The 16,130-nt window shown below is 40.1% G+C and overlaps 1 protein-coding gene across 2 annotated transcripts in view; it reads left to right on the plus strand.

Moving 5' to 3' along the window:
• Positions 1 to 16,130, plus strand: part of OGDHL (oxoglutarate dehydrogenase L) — a 49,553-nt gene that overhangs the window by 17,903 nt on the left and 15,520 nt on the right. For both annotated transcript variants that reach the window (XM_074544704.1, XM_074544705.1), the window contains 12 exons: positions 733 to 848; positions 2,520 to 2,674; positions 5,199 to 5,345; positions 5,930 to 6,020; positions 6,554 to 6,733; positions 7,111 to 7,239; positions 7,611 to 7,790; positions 8,059 to 8,211; positions 9,555 to 9,657; positions 10,264 to 10,392; positions 12,367 to 12,517; positions 15,926 to 16,053. In XM_074544704.1, the coding sequence (XP_074400805.1) occupies positions 733 to 848; positions 2,520 to 2,674; positions 5,199 to 5,345; positions 5,930 to 6,020; positions 6,554 to 6,733; positions 7,111 to 7,239; positions 7,611 to 7,790; positions 8,059 to 8,211; positions 9,555 to 9,657; positions 10,264 to 10,392; positions 12,367 to 12,517; positions 15,926 to 16,053 (1,662 nt within the window). The remainder of the gene's footprint in view (positions 1 to 732; positions 849 to 2,519; positions 2,675 to 5,198; positions 5,346 to 5,929; positions 6,021 to 6,553; positions 6,734 to 7,110; positions 7,240 to 7,610; positions 7,791 to 8,058; positions 8,212 to 9,554; positions 9,658 to 10,263; positions 10,393 to 12,366; positions 12,518 to 15,925; positions 16,054 to 16,130) is intronic.

Genomic DNA, 16,130 nt, shown 5'->3' on the forward strand with positions numbered 1-16,130 from the left:
CTTTTGAAACTGCATAATTAGGTTAAATATTTTCTTAAATAATATCCTCAGCCAGAACAAATTTAGATATGTCCAAAACAAGATGGATCAATGTGGTTAAACAAGTTTTAGATGGTGGGGATGTGGAAATCTGTGTATTTTATAAGGGGTCACTGCCTGGGGACTAGAGCTGTACAGGTCATTACATGGCTATTTCAAACTAATATCCCTAAAAAGAGAGAGTGAATAGAAATACCTTGAAACTTCTCCAGAGTGCTTGTACAGCATTTTATTGAACCTGTTGTGCATTCTTTTAGTCTGTCTATTAATGTAAAATGCTTCCAACCAGATGGTTCTGTTGGTGAGAAGGGATTCTTTTTGTGTTTGTTGCTCATGATAGAGTCAGTTATTTTATTAAACAGTGAGCTGTAAGAAGTAGTATGGAAAATTGATGATGTGTGTCTTAATATGGTAAAATATAAAAAAGGCTAGAATGATTCTAATTCCAGCTGTTTCATTTGAGCATTTAAGAAAGAATCAAGTAATGAGTATTTAATTCAAACAATCTTTTTAAAATCCAAAATAAAGTACATTTTACTAATGGGTGCCTTCAGAATATTCACGCTTTCAATTTTTAATCTGGTACCTTATTTCTTAATACTGCTTTATTAAATATAATTGCCATGAAAAACAGTGCTGGTTTCCTTTTTGTCTCCTGTTCTGCTTTGCAAATCAATAACATACCTGTTGTAGGGTTTTATGGTTTGCACGAATCAGATTTGGACAAAGTCTTTCAGCTGCCAACAACCACCTTCATAGGAGGAAATGAGAACAGCCTGTCCTTGCGAGAGATCATCAAGCGCCTGGAGGTCAGTGGGACGTGATTTCGTGTTTGCATTTGGAATGCTCTCATTCAGACCAAAGGGAACTTTTTCCAGGTGTCAGTCACAAAACCCCCTTATCGTTTGCCAGTTACTAACAGAGCATGTAAAGGACTCCAACAGCATTAAAAATAACCTTTGTACTCTTTCTAGAGGTTGCAGTACCACTGGTGCAATTAGCTGGATATTGGAAAGACATAGATTGAGTGTAAAAGAGGTGAATATGGTAGAATATTAATGCCAGCCCTCGTTCTGGAAAGAACTGATATCATTTAAAAGGAGAAGAGCCTTTAGAAATTGTCTTTGAAGTGCTGTAACACAGATAAATCACCTGTGTTCACAGTGTTCAGGACATTCAGGGGGTGCTTTCAGATCCTTTACTTGAGGAAAAACATGAAGGCTGGGTACCAAATTCATGAAAGCCCAGCTGTAGCTTGTAGGCTGTGATGGTCCTTGTTTTCCATCCCCAGTCTTTTTTCTAGAGTTTCATTATCTGACAGGTGACATGCTTTATGCCACAGGAAGTCATCAAAGCTAGAATAATTCAAAGAAAAACTAATTTAAAGGAATAAATATAATTAGAGGCGAACTCCAAATAGCAAAGCAGCAAATAGGAATGGCAATGAATTTGTAGGCTGCTGAGTGAATCATTGCTGGATATTCCCAGTTGCTTGACTTTTATGTTGGCTTAGCTGAGGCATGGTAAATTGTTAAACCACATTATCTTTGTTGTGCATTTGAGCTCTATATTTGGTTGGGATTTTTTGTTTGTTTTTGCACTTGTAGCTTATCTGTGTAGCAATAATTTTTAAAATTGTAATGTGCAAATAAAAGGACAAAATCAATTGCAAAATATAGAACCCTTAAGGAACTGACTTGTGTTAAGGAGAAATAACCCTCTTCTTTCCTCTTGTCTCTAGAGCTTTGGATTTTTTTTTTTTTAAACAGGTTGACATTCAACTCCTTAAAGGCAGTAGAGAGCACATACTATGTTGAGAGTAGTTTTGTCTCAAACTCATAGTAGATCTTACTTCTGTTGACTTGTATTTTGGAAATACTTTTTCTAATGAAATACTCTTTTTAAAGTATGAAACATAAAATATAAAAATGAACAAGGAGATAAAATTACTGCTGAGTCTTTGCATTTCTCCCTGTCCTTTCTCTGCTCTCAGCTGCTTGGATCTTTTTTCACATTTGCAGGTTTCTGAAACTTGACAGTTACCAGATAATTTGCCTTAGATTTCATATCTGTCTTCTCACTGTCTTTATTTCTTGGTTTAAGGTTACATTAACAAAAGATGTGATAAAGTACACAAATTTTGATAAATTACTTGAAATCTGTGCTAGTGCATCTAAAGAAGAATCTACTATGCCTGTAGGAAAAGCACTGAGTTAGGTGAAATGTGCCAGTCAGTGTAATGCAGGTTTGTTGGCCTACAAAATTTTGAAATGTTACTTTGTAGAGAAAACTTTGTGATACAAAACTAGATTCAGAAAAACAATTTATTCATTTATAGAATTACTTTGGGGGAGATGTTGTGAAACAGGTAGACAAGGTAGCTTTCAAGAGAGTAACAGAGGATATAATTTAAAAATATATTTGTTTCTTTGTGGCCCACTGGCTCCTAAAGCTTCTCTGTTGGTGTTTTCCCTTGCTAGCATACCTACTGCCAGCACATTGGCCTGGAGTTTATGTTCATCAACGATGTGGAGCAGTGCCAGTGGATCCGTCAGAAGTTTGAGACGCCGGGAGTTATGAAGTTCAGCAACGACGACAAGAGGACTTTGCTGGCAAGGCTGGTGCGCTCCATGAGGTACCCTGGGCTGGGCTGGGCTGGGCTCTGTGCCTGCTGCCTGGGAGCTGCTCATGTGGGGGGAACAGAGTCTGTGTTGTGACTTAGTATCCTGTTATCTTAACATGCATTTAGTGCCGTGCCTGGCAATGCTTTCATTGGCTTCAGGAGGTAAACTAGGAAAAAGTTGTTTCAACACACTAGTAATATACATTTGTGTTAAAGAAAATAAGTATCAGGACAATGTTGGTGTGTGATTTCAAGTCCTTTCTGCCCTTTTCATTTTGAGATGTGCCAAAATGTGTCGTGCTGTTGTTGCATGACCTGGCAGCAGCAGTTTTAGTATCTACAATAAAAGAAAGCACATTTGGAAATAGCTTATTGACTGCTCCCATTGTGGCTATCTGTGTGGAAATACTGTGATCCCAGAGAATGAATTATCCTCTTACCCCTGGAACAAGGCTTCTCAGACACAAGATTTATTTCAGTCCCTACAATCTGAAACAGTGTGTATGTCCTTTGTTAAACACAAGAGTCAGAGATCTGTAAAGGCACACTTTTTGGTTAAGATTCTATGTTTAAAGATCTAAAAATGAAGTGCTCACTGGAGGTGTCAAATATATTTTGCCAGGTGTTTTGTTTGCCAGTGTTATAATGTCTCATTAAGAGCTTCATTTAAACAGAAATAAAAATGACACTTCCTGTTCAAGTGAGTATTATACTTGAGTAAGTTTGTTTAACAGGTGCTCAGTATGAACCATCTCCATTTATCCTAAGACAAGAATTTGTGCTTTTATTCCTGCCTAAGCTGTGGAAAGATCTGGGGTTTCTTGTGGCATGAAGGAGCCTAATGTTCATCTTGGCATCTTTGACAGTTCATCTGCCAAATTAACTGTCTGCTGAACAGGGAAGAAAAAGGTTTTACAAAAATTCCTATCGAGCTATCTTTAGAGTGCTTTTCATTTTATTGTTTGAAAATTACCTAGGAAAAAAAGTCTGTTTTTGTGGAAAACTGGTTGTCCTCTTGAGATTTGTGGCTTTGTAAAGCAGGTTTTCATTGTTTTGCTCAAGACTGTTTTTAAAAATGATCATTCCAAGAACTACAGAGTTCAGGTACTTGAAACTGAATTTTAAAGTCGGATTTTAACCTTGTGGTTTTCACTGATAGGTTGTTGAAGAAATGGTCATTTTAAACTCCTCCTTATGTAAAATACTCATTGTATATTACTGAGCTACTTTGTCATGCATTAGGAAACATGTTAGACCCTGGTGTGGAGCCTGATCTGGGCAGGGCCAAGCATTTCCAGATTAATCCCTTATAAGAGCAGCCAGTTTTCACCAGATGTTTTCCTCACTGGGTACTGAATGCATGCAGTGGCAGAGGCTGGGGCTCTGTGACCCCCAGTGGGACTGGCAAAGTGTGACTGTGGAATTCTGTAGCTCTGCACACTTAGTGGCACTTTGCCTCAAGTAATGAACTTGCTGCTTGTCCAGTACTGGCTGAGCTTGCTGCTGCAAAGAGGAAGCAGTCTGTGTGCACTGCTTTCCTTTGCCCTGTGGGACCTTCACATGGCACCCTGCTTTCCCTTTGTATGCAAACTGGCATAGCCCCCCAGACTTGCCTCAGGAATTCTGGCAGAATGGTCAGCTGAGGGTCTGGCTTGTTCTTAGATGACTGGATTGATTATAAGGTATTGATGGGTGAGCTAGGAGAGATTCTGGCAACAATTCATATCACTGCCTTTAGGCCTTCAGTCTAAAGAGGGAAATGTCAGGATTCCAAGTGAGGAATAAGCTGAGTATATTAATGGATTATGGCAGTGTTGTGAGGCGAGGCACTGCACAGATGATGTAACCAATACAGTTGCTTTCATGAAGATGTATTTTCTTTGCCTCTCCAAGCTTTACAATGTATAATCCTTTCAGTGTTTGTTAAAAGGTACTTTTTAACCACTCACATTGCCTCTGGCCCAAATGCATTAAGGAATGAAAGAGCTTAGAGCTGTCAGGGATTGACATCATTCTGTTGCTGAAGCTGAGGCACAGATCCCAGTGTCCTGCTTCTTGGCCCATTCCTAAGTGTTACATCACACAGTCTGAGGAGCCTTGCTGTTGAATGAGACCTATGGAATAGGTGTGTTTTCTACTCTGGTTTTGTTACAAGTATTAGAAAATACGGGTTCTCTATTTTTTTCAATTCATGGAAGAGACTTCTTTTCTGTCACTCTGCCTTCTCAGTGGTCAGATTTGTGTACATGAGAACAGAGTTTAACTTGGGAAGTGAATTTTTTCTGAAGTAGGGACCCTTAATTGTTTCAAAGTCCTAGTAAATAGTTTTCAGATGGGGGAGAAAGAAGACTGAATTCACTCCTGTGTTTCCCTCCCCATGTGTGACTGAATTCCAGAGGTGTATAACTTGTATTCACAGATATTTTTAAACAATTTTATGTAGCTTTATTTGCTGTAAGATGATAAACAATTTGTATTTGCTACATTACCTTAGTGAAAATAATTTGTCTTGTTTTTTTGTTTCTTTTTGGCAAAGATTTGAAGATTTCCTTGCTCGCAAGTGGTCTTCTGAAAAGAGATTTGGTTTGGAAGGATGTGAAGTAATGATTCCTGCACTTAAGACCATCATTGATAAATCCAGTGAAATGGGAATTGAATATGTTATAATGGGAATGCCTCATAGGTAATGCCAATGGAAACACCCCTAAAAGTGGCCTTACTGTGATGGGACCAGTTTTGGGTTCTAGAAATTTGTTTAAAAGGTTGATATTAGAGAAGCTGAGGTAGGAAGAGTCAGTCATAACAAGTGATGGGAACACAGAGCTGTAGCAAATGCCTGTGAGTAAGAGGCTTCAAAAGTAAATGACAGAGAAACTCTCCTCCGTGTACTTTGAAGCTGCAAGCAAATGTGGCAGCAGCCATGGTATCTCTGCCATTGCATAGAGTCTCTAGAACTGGGAAAGCTTGTGAGGTAGTTTGGAACTTACTTTTGCAGTCTGCCTTAACTAATTTATAATGGGATTATTTGAAAACTGCTAGATAGCTACAAAATTCACTTGGATAACAAGATGTTCTAAAATATCTGAGGGAATGCAATGGAGGAACTTTGTAATGGGAAGAAGGATTGAACCAAGGGTTTCAGGCTCAAAACTTTGAAGAGAACATTTGCATATTTCTGACAGGGTGGTTTGCAGATTTTGTAAGTTTTATGCTGTTGACTCTGTTAGCACCATGTTTGAGAGATAACTGTGTTTGGAATTTTCTTAGAGGTCGGCTGAATGTGTTGGCTAATGTAATCAGAAAAGAGCTGGAGCAGATCTTCTGTCAGTTTGATCCCAAACTTGAAGCAGCTGATGAGGTAAGATGCTTTTTCATTAGATCTGTGTGGAGAGGTCAACATTCAAGATGGTTTTCAGTTGTTTTGGTCATGGTTACCTTGAAAACAGCATTATCAGCTGCAATGCCTTCTTTGCTAGTTTGAGGAACATGATTTGGTGAAATTCCTTAACAAATTTAAAAACTATAATTATAACATTAATATTAATTTAATAATAAAAAATATAATACTTCTAACATGCAGAAGGTCTCTCAGGAGTGACTGTAGATAAATAAGTTCCATTTGGCAGAATTCATAACCTCTAAGCATCTCTTTGTTTTATATTAATGTATTAATATGCTGTAAGTATTTATCTAACATTTGATGACAACAGTAAGATAATAGAATAGGAACAGTGTTTCAGTTTAAAATTATGGTGTCAAACCCATGGTGAACACTGATGTTCAGGTAACCAGATGCAGTTTTCAGGCTGAAGCACAAATTTTAGGCCTAGTGAATCAGATGGAGCAGGTCTGAATGACATTCCTGAATTGTGATTATGTCTTTGTTGTTAGGGATCTGGGGATGTAAAATACCACCTGGGAATGTACCATGAGAGGATCAACCGAAAAACAAACAAGAAAATCACTCTGTCCCTCATGGCTAACCCTTCTCACTTGGAAGCAGTTGTTCCTGTTGTGCAAGGCAAAACAAAAGCTGAACAGTTTTATCGAGGAGATACAGCAGGGAAAAAGGTAAAGATTGTTTAATATACTAACTTGTAATGGTAGTTTCTCATGGTAATTCCACAAAAAATAGTTTGCCGGTAGTTTCATATCACTGAATCTTCCACTTCTCCTCCTTCAAAAGGGATATATCACCTGTTGAACCAGGTAAGGTTCCTGACATGAGACCTCAAGGGTAACTTTGGGAAGTAGGCTTAAAGCTTTATTTCCTTTGCAAACTGAGAAAAGGCAGCAGAATGCTGAGAAATTTATGGCTTATTATAAAATTGCTGTTTTATTTTATAAACACTACAAAAATAAGGAGCCAAGAAATCCTGCTGAGAAGCTCAAATTGCAGTTTCCTTTCTAATATATGTGTGGTATATGTGTACAATTCTCCCTCTTAGGTTATGTCCATATTATTACACGGGGATGCTGCCTTTGCAGGACAAGGAGTGGTTTATGAGACATTTCATCTCAGTGACCTCCCATCCTACACCACAAATGGCACTATCCATGTTGTGGTCAACAACCAGGTAACAAGTACAGCCTTTTGCAATCAACTTCTCTGCTGAATATTTACCCATCTATCTCTTTTTATTGTTTGTTATTAACTGGGCTCCTCTCCCCCTCTGGATATTAGAATGGTTGAGATGTTTCTGAAAATGATCCTAGTATCTAGCAGCTCTTGAGTGGATAATATTTTATCACCTGTGTGTATTCCATTCAATTTGTAGTACTTAATTGGATTAGGTTTGCTTTGGTTTTTAAGGGAGCAAAAAGAAGCTAGCTAGCCAAAATGAAAAGCTGATGCTGTTGCTGTGTGAATGGCTATTAAATGCAAACTTCAAAACAGAGTAGAGGGAGGTGGCCAAATTATTTTAATGGAAGTGTCTGGAACCTTTAGATTGGCTTCACCACAGACCCACGTATGGCCCGTTCCTCTCCGTACCCCACGGACGTTGCTCGCGTGGTCAATGCTCCCATTTTCCACGTGAATGCTGATGACCCTGAGGCAGTGGTGTACGTGTGCAGTGTAGCTGCAGAGTGGAGAAACACCTTCAACAAGGATGTGGTTGTTGACTTGGTGAGTCTTGGTTCCTTTACTTTTCTTTCTGTGCATTTTGTACTACTCTTTATTTTTTTGTGGCTTAGAAGGCCCAGTCAAGAAACATACTTGATTTTAAAGGCCTTTAGTTTCCTCATTTTAAAAAAAGCAAGGAACAAACAGGCCAACAAAAAGCCATGAATGTTTTTTGTACAATAAACCTATCAAAATCTCTGTAAAATGATGAAATGGAAATATTCCATTTTACATTTGTTCTTATCAACAGAAGCAATCTTTCCCTTTGTAGGTTTGTTACCGTAGGAGAGGGCACAATGAAATGGATGAGCCCATGTTCACCCAGCCTCTGATGTACAAGCAGATCCATAAGCAGGTGCCAGTGCTGAAGAAATATGCTGACAAACTGATTGCAGATGGGACTGTGACACTGCAGGAGTTTGAGGTACATGCCAGCAGAGTTAGAGGGAATCTAAGGAGTTGTAAGGAGAAAGTGACTGTTCCAACAGTCACTGTATGCTGCCTGCTTGAAAACTTCCTTACTGTGATATGTCTTTACCCTTTGCCAATTTGTGATTCAATTTGGCTTGGATTTTTGTGTAAAATGCTATTGTTGGAACTAAAGGACTGGAAGTATTCTGAAGTAAATTAAAATATATTGCTCACAAAAAATTGCTTCAGTTCTGAGGGGAGAAGGTGATTAAATGAGAACACTGGAAAATGGAAGCATTTGTCAGCTGTTCTCTATCTCTAGAACCTTGATTCAGCAACAAGACAGTATTTGAACACTCATGTTGATAGCTTCATATTGAGACCCTTGGGAGACTTGTGTCCAGCAATGATGAAATAGAATCAATTTAATCTTTTCATTTTTTTGCAAGAATTCAACCAAGTTCAGAGATCATTTGAAGTATTCCAGAAGGGTGAAATGTAGAGTCTGGTATCTGTATTAAACTGGTTAGGTCTTTACCTTAATTTTTTTGAAAATGGGTGTTTAGGGTGCAGATGAAACCTTCTGAAGAACCTTGAAACATTCAAGGACCTTCTGAGAAGGTGTAGTGACGTGATATTGCAGATCAAGGAAATAAGCAGTATGTGTAGTTGCATTCTGTAAGAAGCATCACAGCTCGTGCAGAAGTAGCTTTCCTGATTCATTTATTAAAAGAGTGTGCCAGTAGAGGCACCGTGGGGTTTGGTGACTGGATCTAGGATCCTGGATGGATGTTTGGCTGCACAGACTGAGCTCAACATTGCTGTTAATTCCTTTAAGATTAGCTAATAACTTCAGTGTGATTCTGGGTTGAAACACAGGTATGGCAGAGGTGTTCTGCCTCTGTGGAACATGGCATTCTCTGTTGCCCTTGAGAGGTGTGGCCAGCAGGTTCTTTGCTACACTCTCCCAGACAGACTTATTTTTTGGAAACTTCTTTTCCAAACTTTAGTGACTTTCATTGCCAGGAGTATGAGAGCTGGATGATTTTGATCTTAGAAGTATGACTATAAATTATATTTAGTATTTCATTTGTTGTCTCATTCAAGAGCAATTCTTGCAGCTTGAGCTCTTGGTACACTCCTCTGTAACACCTGTCCAATGAAATGATTTATTTAGAGTGATGTGTAAGCATGTTTCTAGAATGCAGTTTGATGCTACATAAAATTAATTTTATTTCTTTGTATTATTGTAACTAAATTTTCTCATGGAGTTAAATAGCTGGTATTGTCATGCTGAATGAGAGGTGTCATCTGTAAGATATGAGGGTGTTATATTTATCCATTTTAAAACTACAGGAAGAAATTGCAAAGTATGACAAAATATGTGAAGAAGCATATACTAGATCTAAGGATAATAAGATCCTTCATATCAAGCACTGGCTGGATTCACCTTGGCCTGGTAAGCAGTTTTCTTTTCACTTACTGTAGTGTTACCCGAATGTGCTTTTATTTTGAGTCCAAAATCTAGAATTTAAATAGATTTTATCAGACAAAATTCCTTTAAAATGGAATATGCCACCTTTGATTTGCCCCTGTTAATAGTAAATATAGCATTCTGTCAGATCAACTTAAAATAAATGCTTTTGTTAAAAAATGTGCAAAGTAAGCTGTGACTTTGAAAAAGCCATTTTCCAGTTTAGCAGAGAAGTGGTTTGCCTGTACTGTTAACTGTCTGGGCTGTCAGGAAGAAGGAGTATGTCTCATGTTAGTTATTCATTTATTTATTTTTATTTGAGGGATTGAGGTGCCATATGCCTTTTATTGGCAGCCTCTGCCCACATAGCTGGACTTCACAGGGAGTGAAAGCAGAAATAAAATAGATCATTGTGCGCCTGTAAGATCAGCTTCTGTTGTCATGCAATCAAAATTACTGCTTCCCAGCAAAAGGGGAAGAACTAGGCTTGGTCTGCTGCTTAGCATGTCACTTGAGCTGTTGAGTAAGTTGTAGGTAACGTCCCCATCTCCTAAGCAGTCCCTGAGCATGTCCCCAACGTTGTCCTTGCAGGTTTCTTTAACCCGGACGGGGAGCCCAAGAGCATGTCCTGTCCCCCGACCGGCATCTCGGAGGAGCTGCTCACTCACATCGGCAACGTCGCCAGCTCAGTGCCCGTGGAGGACTTCAAAATACACTCGGGTCAGCTGAAGGCTCTGTGTCTCCTCCTAGCTCGGTGTCCTGCTCCACTTTTGTATTTCTGCACAGAAGTTGTTCTTGGGCCATTTCTCAAAGAGGAAAATGCCTGTGATGCTTTTTACTTTGACTCTTCCACTCCTTGGGGGAGGAGAATGTGACATTTAAGTTCCTGCTGCTTGCTCTCAGCATAATATTCTTTCAGTATCACACCACTTCTGTTTCATACCTCATTAAAATAGATTTTCCTCTGAGGGAGGTAGAAATCTCTTTGCAACCTTAAGTTAATAACTTCTTTCATTCTTCAAGTCCTCTCTTTTTTCCCCAAAATGTCTTAGCTTTTGTTGTGAAAAGATTCAGTCCTCTCTTTGGCAATCTATTACAGTAAGTGCCTGTGTCACTGGGGAGCCCCAGCACTGTGTCAGAGTTCTGAGATAGTTTTATTTTATGGGCAGGTTGAAATCTAGCAACTATTGGGAACAATAACCTGCTGATTCCATGGAGAAGCATGGACACCCTTTGTTTAGGAATGTTTTTGCTTTTGTTGACTTGTAGTATACATACTAAGGATAAGTAATAAAGAGATTTTTTTCTCTTTAAAATCTTTAAACAGAGAAAGCTAATCCTCTCTGGAGTTATCCATCAAAGAATGAAGTTTGTCTTCTGTAAACATTCTATGTGTTTCTGTTCCTTTGGGAAATGAAACACAAGTAATGATGGTTGGGCATTCCCAGTTATTAATTACAGGCTTGTTGAGCAGATACAATTAATGGATAAATTTAACTCTTCTACACATTTGTGCACTTTGTTGTGACACTGATAAATTAAAAACTGTAGTTGCCCAATAGAATTTAGTATTAGACATTCTATTTAAAAGGTAAATTGGTCTCTTGTTAGTAAGTTGATTAACCATTGACACTAGGGAACAGTTGCCAGTATATAAGGTAGATTTATGGTTCAAAACAATTATGGTATGCTAGGTTCTTTATGCAGTTTAAAAGGCTGTGAGAGAGAATTTTTGGAGAAACAGAAGGGAAGAGAAACAGAGATTCGATGTACTTTGTCCTTTCACTAGAATGAAAATGCTTATTATCATACAGTCTTGCAAAAAAAAGGGAAGATTATTTTTTTTAATAAAATGTTTAGTATATTCTAAAGGGAAAACTTTCAAGATTTTTTTACTCAAAATGAAGCAATTTCAATGAGAGTTTTATGTGGAAAGAAGGAGGGGTGTTTTTCTGTAAAATTGTGGATAGTAAGGAAAAGGAAATACGGGAAAATAACATATGGGACAGCTTACCAAAATCATCAGTGCAGATGTGAAAATAAGATGGTGTCAATTGCCAGTGAATACAGGAGATCTGTGGCCTCAAAGCTGGAAGCACTTGTGTGCAGCTGTGAAGTTTTGTTCCCTTTGGAAGTGACAGTGTTGTAACTTGTGTTTTGGCTCACGAGGTTATAAAATCTTCACTGAAAAGTCAATCCATTGGCAGCTGCTACAGTTTTTCTATTTATATGATATTCATAGTATTGATCAGTCCAGCCCGTTTCACTGTATAACTTATCCAGAAGTGCAATAAGACAAATGCCAAGAAAAAATGAGGAAAGGAAGGAAGACAAAAATTCAGAAACCAAGCTGCTATTTTCAATCTCTTATAAAAGAGTACTTGGTGTTGGAGATGTGAAAATAAATCTTGAGGAAGAAGAAATTCACCATGGGTCTTTGTTTTAGTTGTCCTCAGTAGTTTCTGACACAGTCAACGTTACTTCTTCAAACAGAGGGTCTGAACATTACACAGCTGTTTGCTCGGGAGGCAAGTTGTTTTATTTTGCCAGCAGTTCAGTTCTAGTAAAACAGTTTGTAGACCTGATTTGGTATCTGTGCTTAGTCTAGGCAATGAGGAAGGAGAATGGTGAGTGCAATGTGAACAGAGAATCTCTCTGACATAGATCCATTCATTCCTGATCTTTGTTCCAAAGGACTCTCTCGGATTTTGAAAGCGCGCGCAGAGATGACGGAGAACAGGCTTGTTGACTGGGCCCTAGCAGAGTACATGGCTTTTGGCTCTGTCCTCAAAGAGGGGATCCACGTCCGACTGAGTGGCCAGGATGTGGAGAGAGGTACTTTCAGGTCAGTGCTGAGATAGCTCTTAAATGGTGTTAAAACTCTTGAAATCCCACACTTAAAGAAACAGCTTAGCATTTGTTTAAAAAATATGGTCTTGTGCAGGGAGGGGGAAGTTGGGGCTCTTTCTTCAGCATTAATCTGAATGCTGTAGGTTCATGCAGTCAATAATAATCAAATTTCCTGTATATCTGTGTCATGGTTTGAGCCTGGCACAGAGCCAGTGCCCCCCCATGAAAATGCCTCACCCTGGTGTCTGCTGTGAGATGTGACCAGGAATAAGCAAAACAGGCTCTAACTTAAACATAAAGAACACTTTATTACTTAAACTACAGGAAAATAGGGAAAGACTATAAAGAAAAGGAAAAAGAAATTGAAAACCTTACAAAAAAAAACTTTCCTCCTCCCCACTCCCTGACTTTCCCAATCCGATACATTCTCCCAAAACACCCAACTGCCCAGCCTTGGCCCCACACTTTCGTATACTCAAACTGCAGTTCATGAAGAGGAAAGGAGTCCTTCTTGTTCCATAGGCTTCTCCTGGAAACACACTGAAACCTCGTGTGCTTCCTTGTCACTTCGGCACTGCCCGGAAAAAAAAGTCCTTTTGCCGCTTGTGACATCTTCCTTCCATGCCCAGTGCTCTCACCACTGACGCATGGCCAGAGCTGCTTTTAGGGTTGTCTTTCAAGGATGCCTTGTCTCACTCCAAAAAGGCACAGTCTCTGCTTTGGGACATCTGTCCCCCCCATATTTTTCCAACCCCCTGGGGCCGGGGGGTCCTCACGAATGAACCCTCCTGGTTTTGAGGCACTGCCTCCCCCTAAATGCAGTCTGTGTCACAGGAACAACTGAGTCCATAGCCACAAGAAAAGTCCAGCCAAAAGGCCACTCCAAATCATCTCTCCCCATCCAATCATCTCTACGTTCTTCGGGCCAGGTCCTTGTCTCATCTCATCTCTTATCTCCCTTCTTATTCAGCTTCGAGGAGGATTAGCATTTTTGCAAGGCCCCAATCATGAAAGAAAGGGTTAAAAGTTTTCAGTCTTTATCTATCTCAGAACGATAATACTCCCACACGTGCTGCTGCTGCTGCGGCCGGCTGGGCTGCGCCCTTCCCCCCCTTTCTCCTCCTGGGCCGGCTGCTATCACCGCCGACTCTCCCTCTCTCTCCCTCCTGAGGAGAAGGGGGGGGGGGGGGGGGGGGGGGCTGGCTGCCCGATGTCTCGATGTCTCTTGGGGCTCCTCCACCCTTCCATCCTTGAAGGCCCCTCACCTCCCATCTCTGTCCAGGCCCCGGGCCTACCACGTGGCTGCCCCTCCCCCGCCCAGCAGCAAGGCTGGACGGGGGAAGAGATCTGACCTCTTCGCCGCGATGTCCCAAAGAGAGCGTGCCAAGGGCAGTGCCCTGCTTTTAACCCCTGTGTATTCTCGGAGGTGTGTCCAAACCCCACTGGCTACACTAGGTGCCAGTCTCAAACCCAAAACTTTCATTGGTTTGACCACAGCTTCCCAGAATTCCCACTCCTTCCTGGTCAAACCACCACAATCTGTAAGCAGCATTTTAAAGTATAATATTTAAGCCAGAACAAGCATTTTTAGACACTTTCTACCTTCTCTTGCTGAAAAGCAGAAATGGTATCTTTCCCTCTGCTTTCTAACAAGAAATGCAGTTGCATTCCATCTAATTGCTGGGAAGTAAGAGAGGATACTTGCTGCAGCAGATCCTGAGTCTCTTAAATTCCAGTGGTGGCTCGTTGGAACATGTGTACCCTGTGCACAAACATGTTGCCAGTTGGTGAGGCTTTTAAAGTGTACTGAGACTTTGAATGCCTGTGGGACTGTATGAAGGCAGGTCTCATCACTTGGTAAAATATGTACAGTTTGCTGCCTTACCTGATTCTCTGTAGAGTAAAATGTTAATGATGTATTTAATTGAAACCATTGAAGTAATGCCAATTCCTGGGGTAAATGCTGCACTGTGCTGCATTGTGAGTGCTTGTAGAAGCGAGAAATAAATTTTGGTGCCTGCCTTCTCTGGTATAGCATTGGCTAGAGTTTGGAAAGAACTGAATGTACTGTGCTGCCATAATGAAACAACACGATGGGGTGCTTTCACTATTTTGGAACTTCTAAAGTGATGTCTAGAAAATAGTTCTTTCCTTCAATATTCCATGTGATGGGTTCTTTTCTTCCTGTTTCAGTCCTCAACACTATCAATAGGTAGAAGCTAGATAAAGCTGCTGACAGAAGCACCAGACCCCTTCTTCTCTTGTTGATAACTGTTGAGGAGGGAGGGAAGGGGGTTGTCAGTAAATCTGACAATTGTAGGTGTGCAAATTGTATGGCTGTATATTTCTGGCTGGCCATCTGTGCTCATCTTAATCACCTCTTGCTAGGGAAACACAAAGCTTTGTACTCAAGAAGCTTAACAGCTAGGTTTTCTGTCACTGGCTTAATGATAAAATCAAAATTACAGTGGCAAAAATGATTTCTGCCAAACAGCTGCCTGGTGTGTGAATTTCCTCTTTATTCTCTACTTCCATCCCTGTGCTGCTCTTGAAGGGTTCAGTCTTTTTCTGGCTCTTCATTGTTGAGTTCTAGATGCATTTGAGAGCTCTTTTGCTAGTATTCATTATAGCAAAGGGAAGTGCAAAAAGATTCAGACTTCAGTGTTGGCAGCTCTACAGCACACAGTATTGTTAGCAGTACAATAACTGGCCTGATGTTGGTGGTTGTAAAGCTGGACATGTTGCTGTGTTTCACTCAGTCTGCTCAGAGAGTTAATGGATTGCAGCAATTACTTCAGTCATCTCTGTTTTGGTAGTATTCCTTGGTGCCCTATTTTAATGCTGATTAATGGTGTTCTAGAGAACAGTAAATGGTGCATGTGAGTGGAAATAGCAGGAAAGAGGATACAACTCCTTCAAGTTCCAATGCTGAAGATCACATTTTTTTTTCCAAAGACAAACAACAATTATTTCAAGGAAAATATTAGAATTTGTTAGGAAGGCAGAAGGAAATGTTTTTAATAACAATTTTGTTCCTTTGAATTTCTTTAATAATTCTATTTTATAGTAAAAACTTCCCCATTCTTTAGTCTTTCTCCCAGTTCTACTAGCGATGAGGTATTTTCAGTTTCTGTGAGTGCTTGAGAAGCTGCAGTAGTCAGTAAAAGTCCGTGGTCAGTGAAAAGTCAGTCAGTAAAAGTCCTTACAGCGCAGCAATTGTATTTAGACATGTGATTGCATTTCCCATGGCTTCAACCAGACCAGGGTGTTGTGTGTAGCAGAGATGACCATGGTGCTTGGTTGCTTTCCAGACCTCAATTTTGCTGCTTTAGCTTTGAAAATAGCTCTGTTAAAGCCCTAAATGATTCTTGGCTAATAAATCTCTTCCAACATCTCTTTGCAGCCACCGTCACCATGTGCTTCATGATCAAGATGTTGACAAGAGAATTTGTGTTCCCATGAACCACCTGTGGGAGCAGCAGGCCCCCTACACCGTGTGCAACAGCTCCCTCTCTGAGTACGGGGTCCTGGGTACGTCTCCATCTGCCCGGGGTTTGCTGGGGCTGCTGGACAGCAAGCAGAGCTCAGCAAGGACAAGAATGGGGGGA

Source organism: Zonotrichia albicollis, chromosome 7 (genome assembly GCF_047830755.1).
Source record: "Zonotrichia albicollis isolate bZonAlb1 chromosome 7, bZonAlb1.hap1, whole genome shotgun sequence".
NCBI classification, from domain to species: domain Eukaryota; kingdom Metazoa; phylum Chordata; class Aves; order Passeriformes; family Passerellidae; genus Zonotrichia; species Zonotrichia albicollis.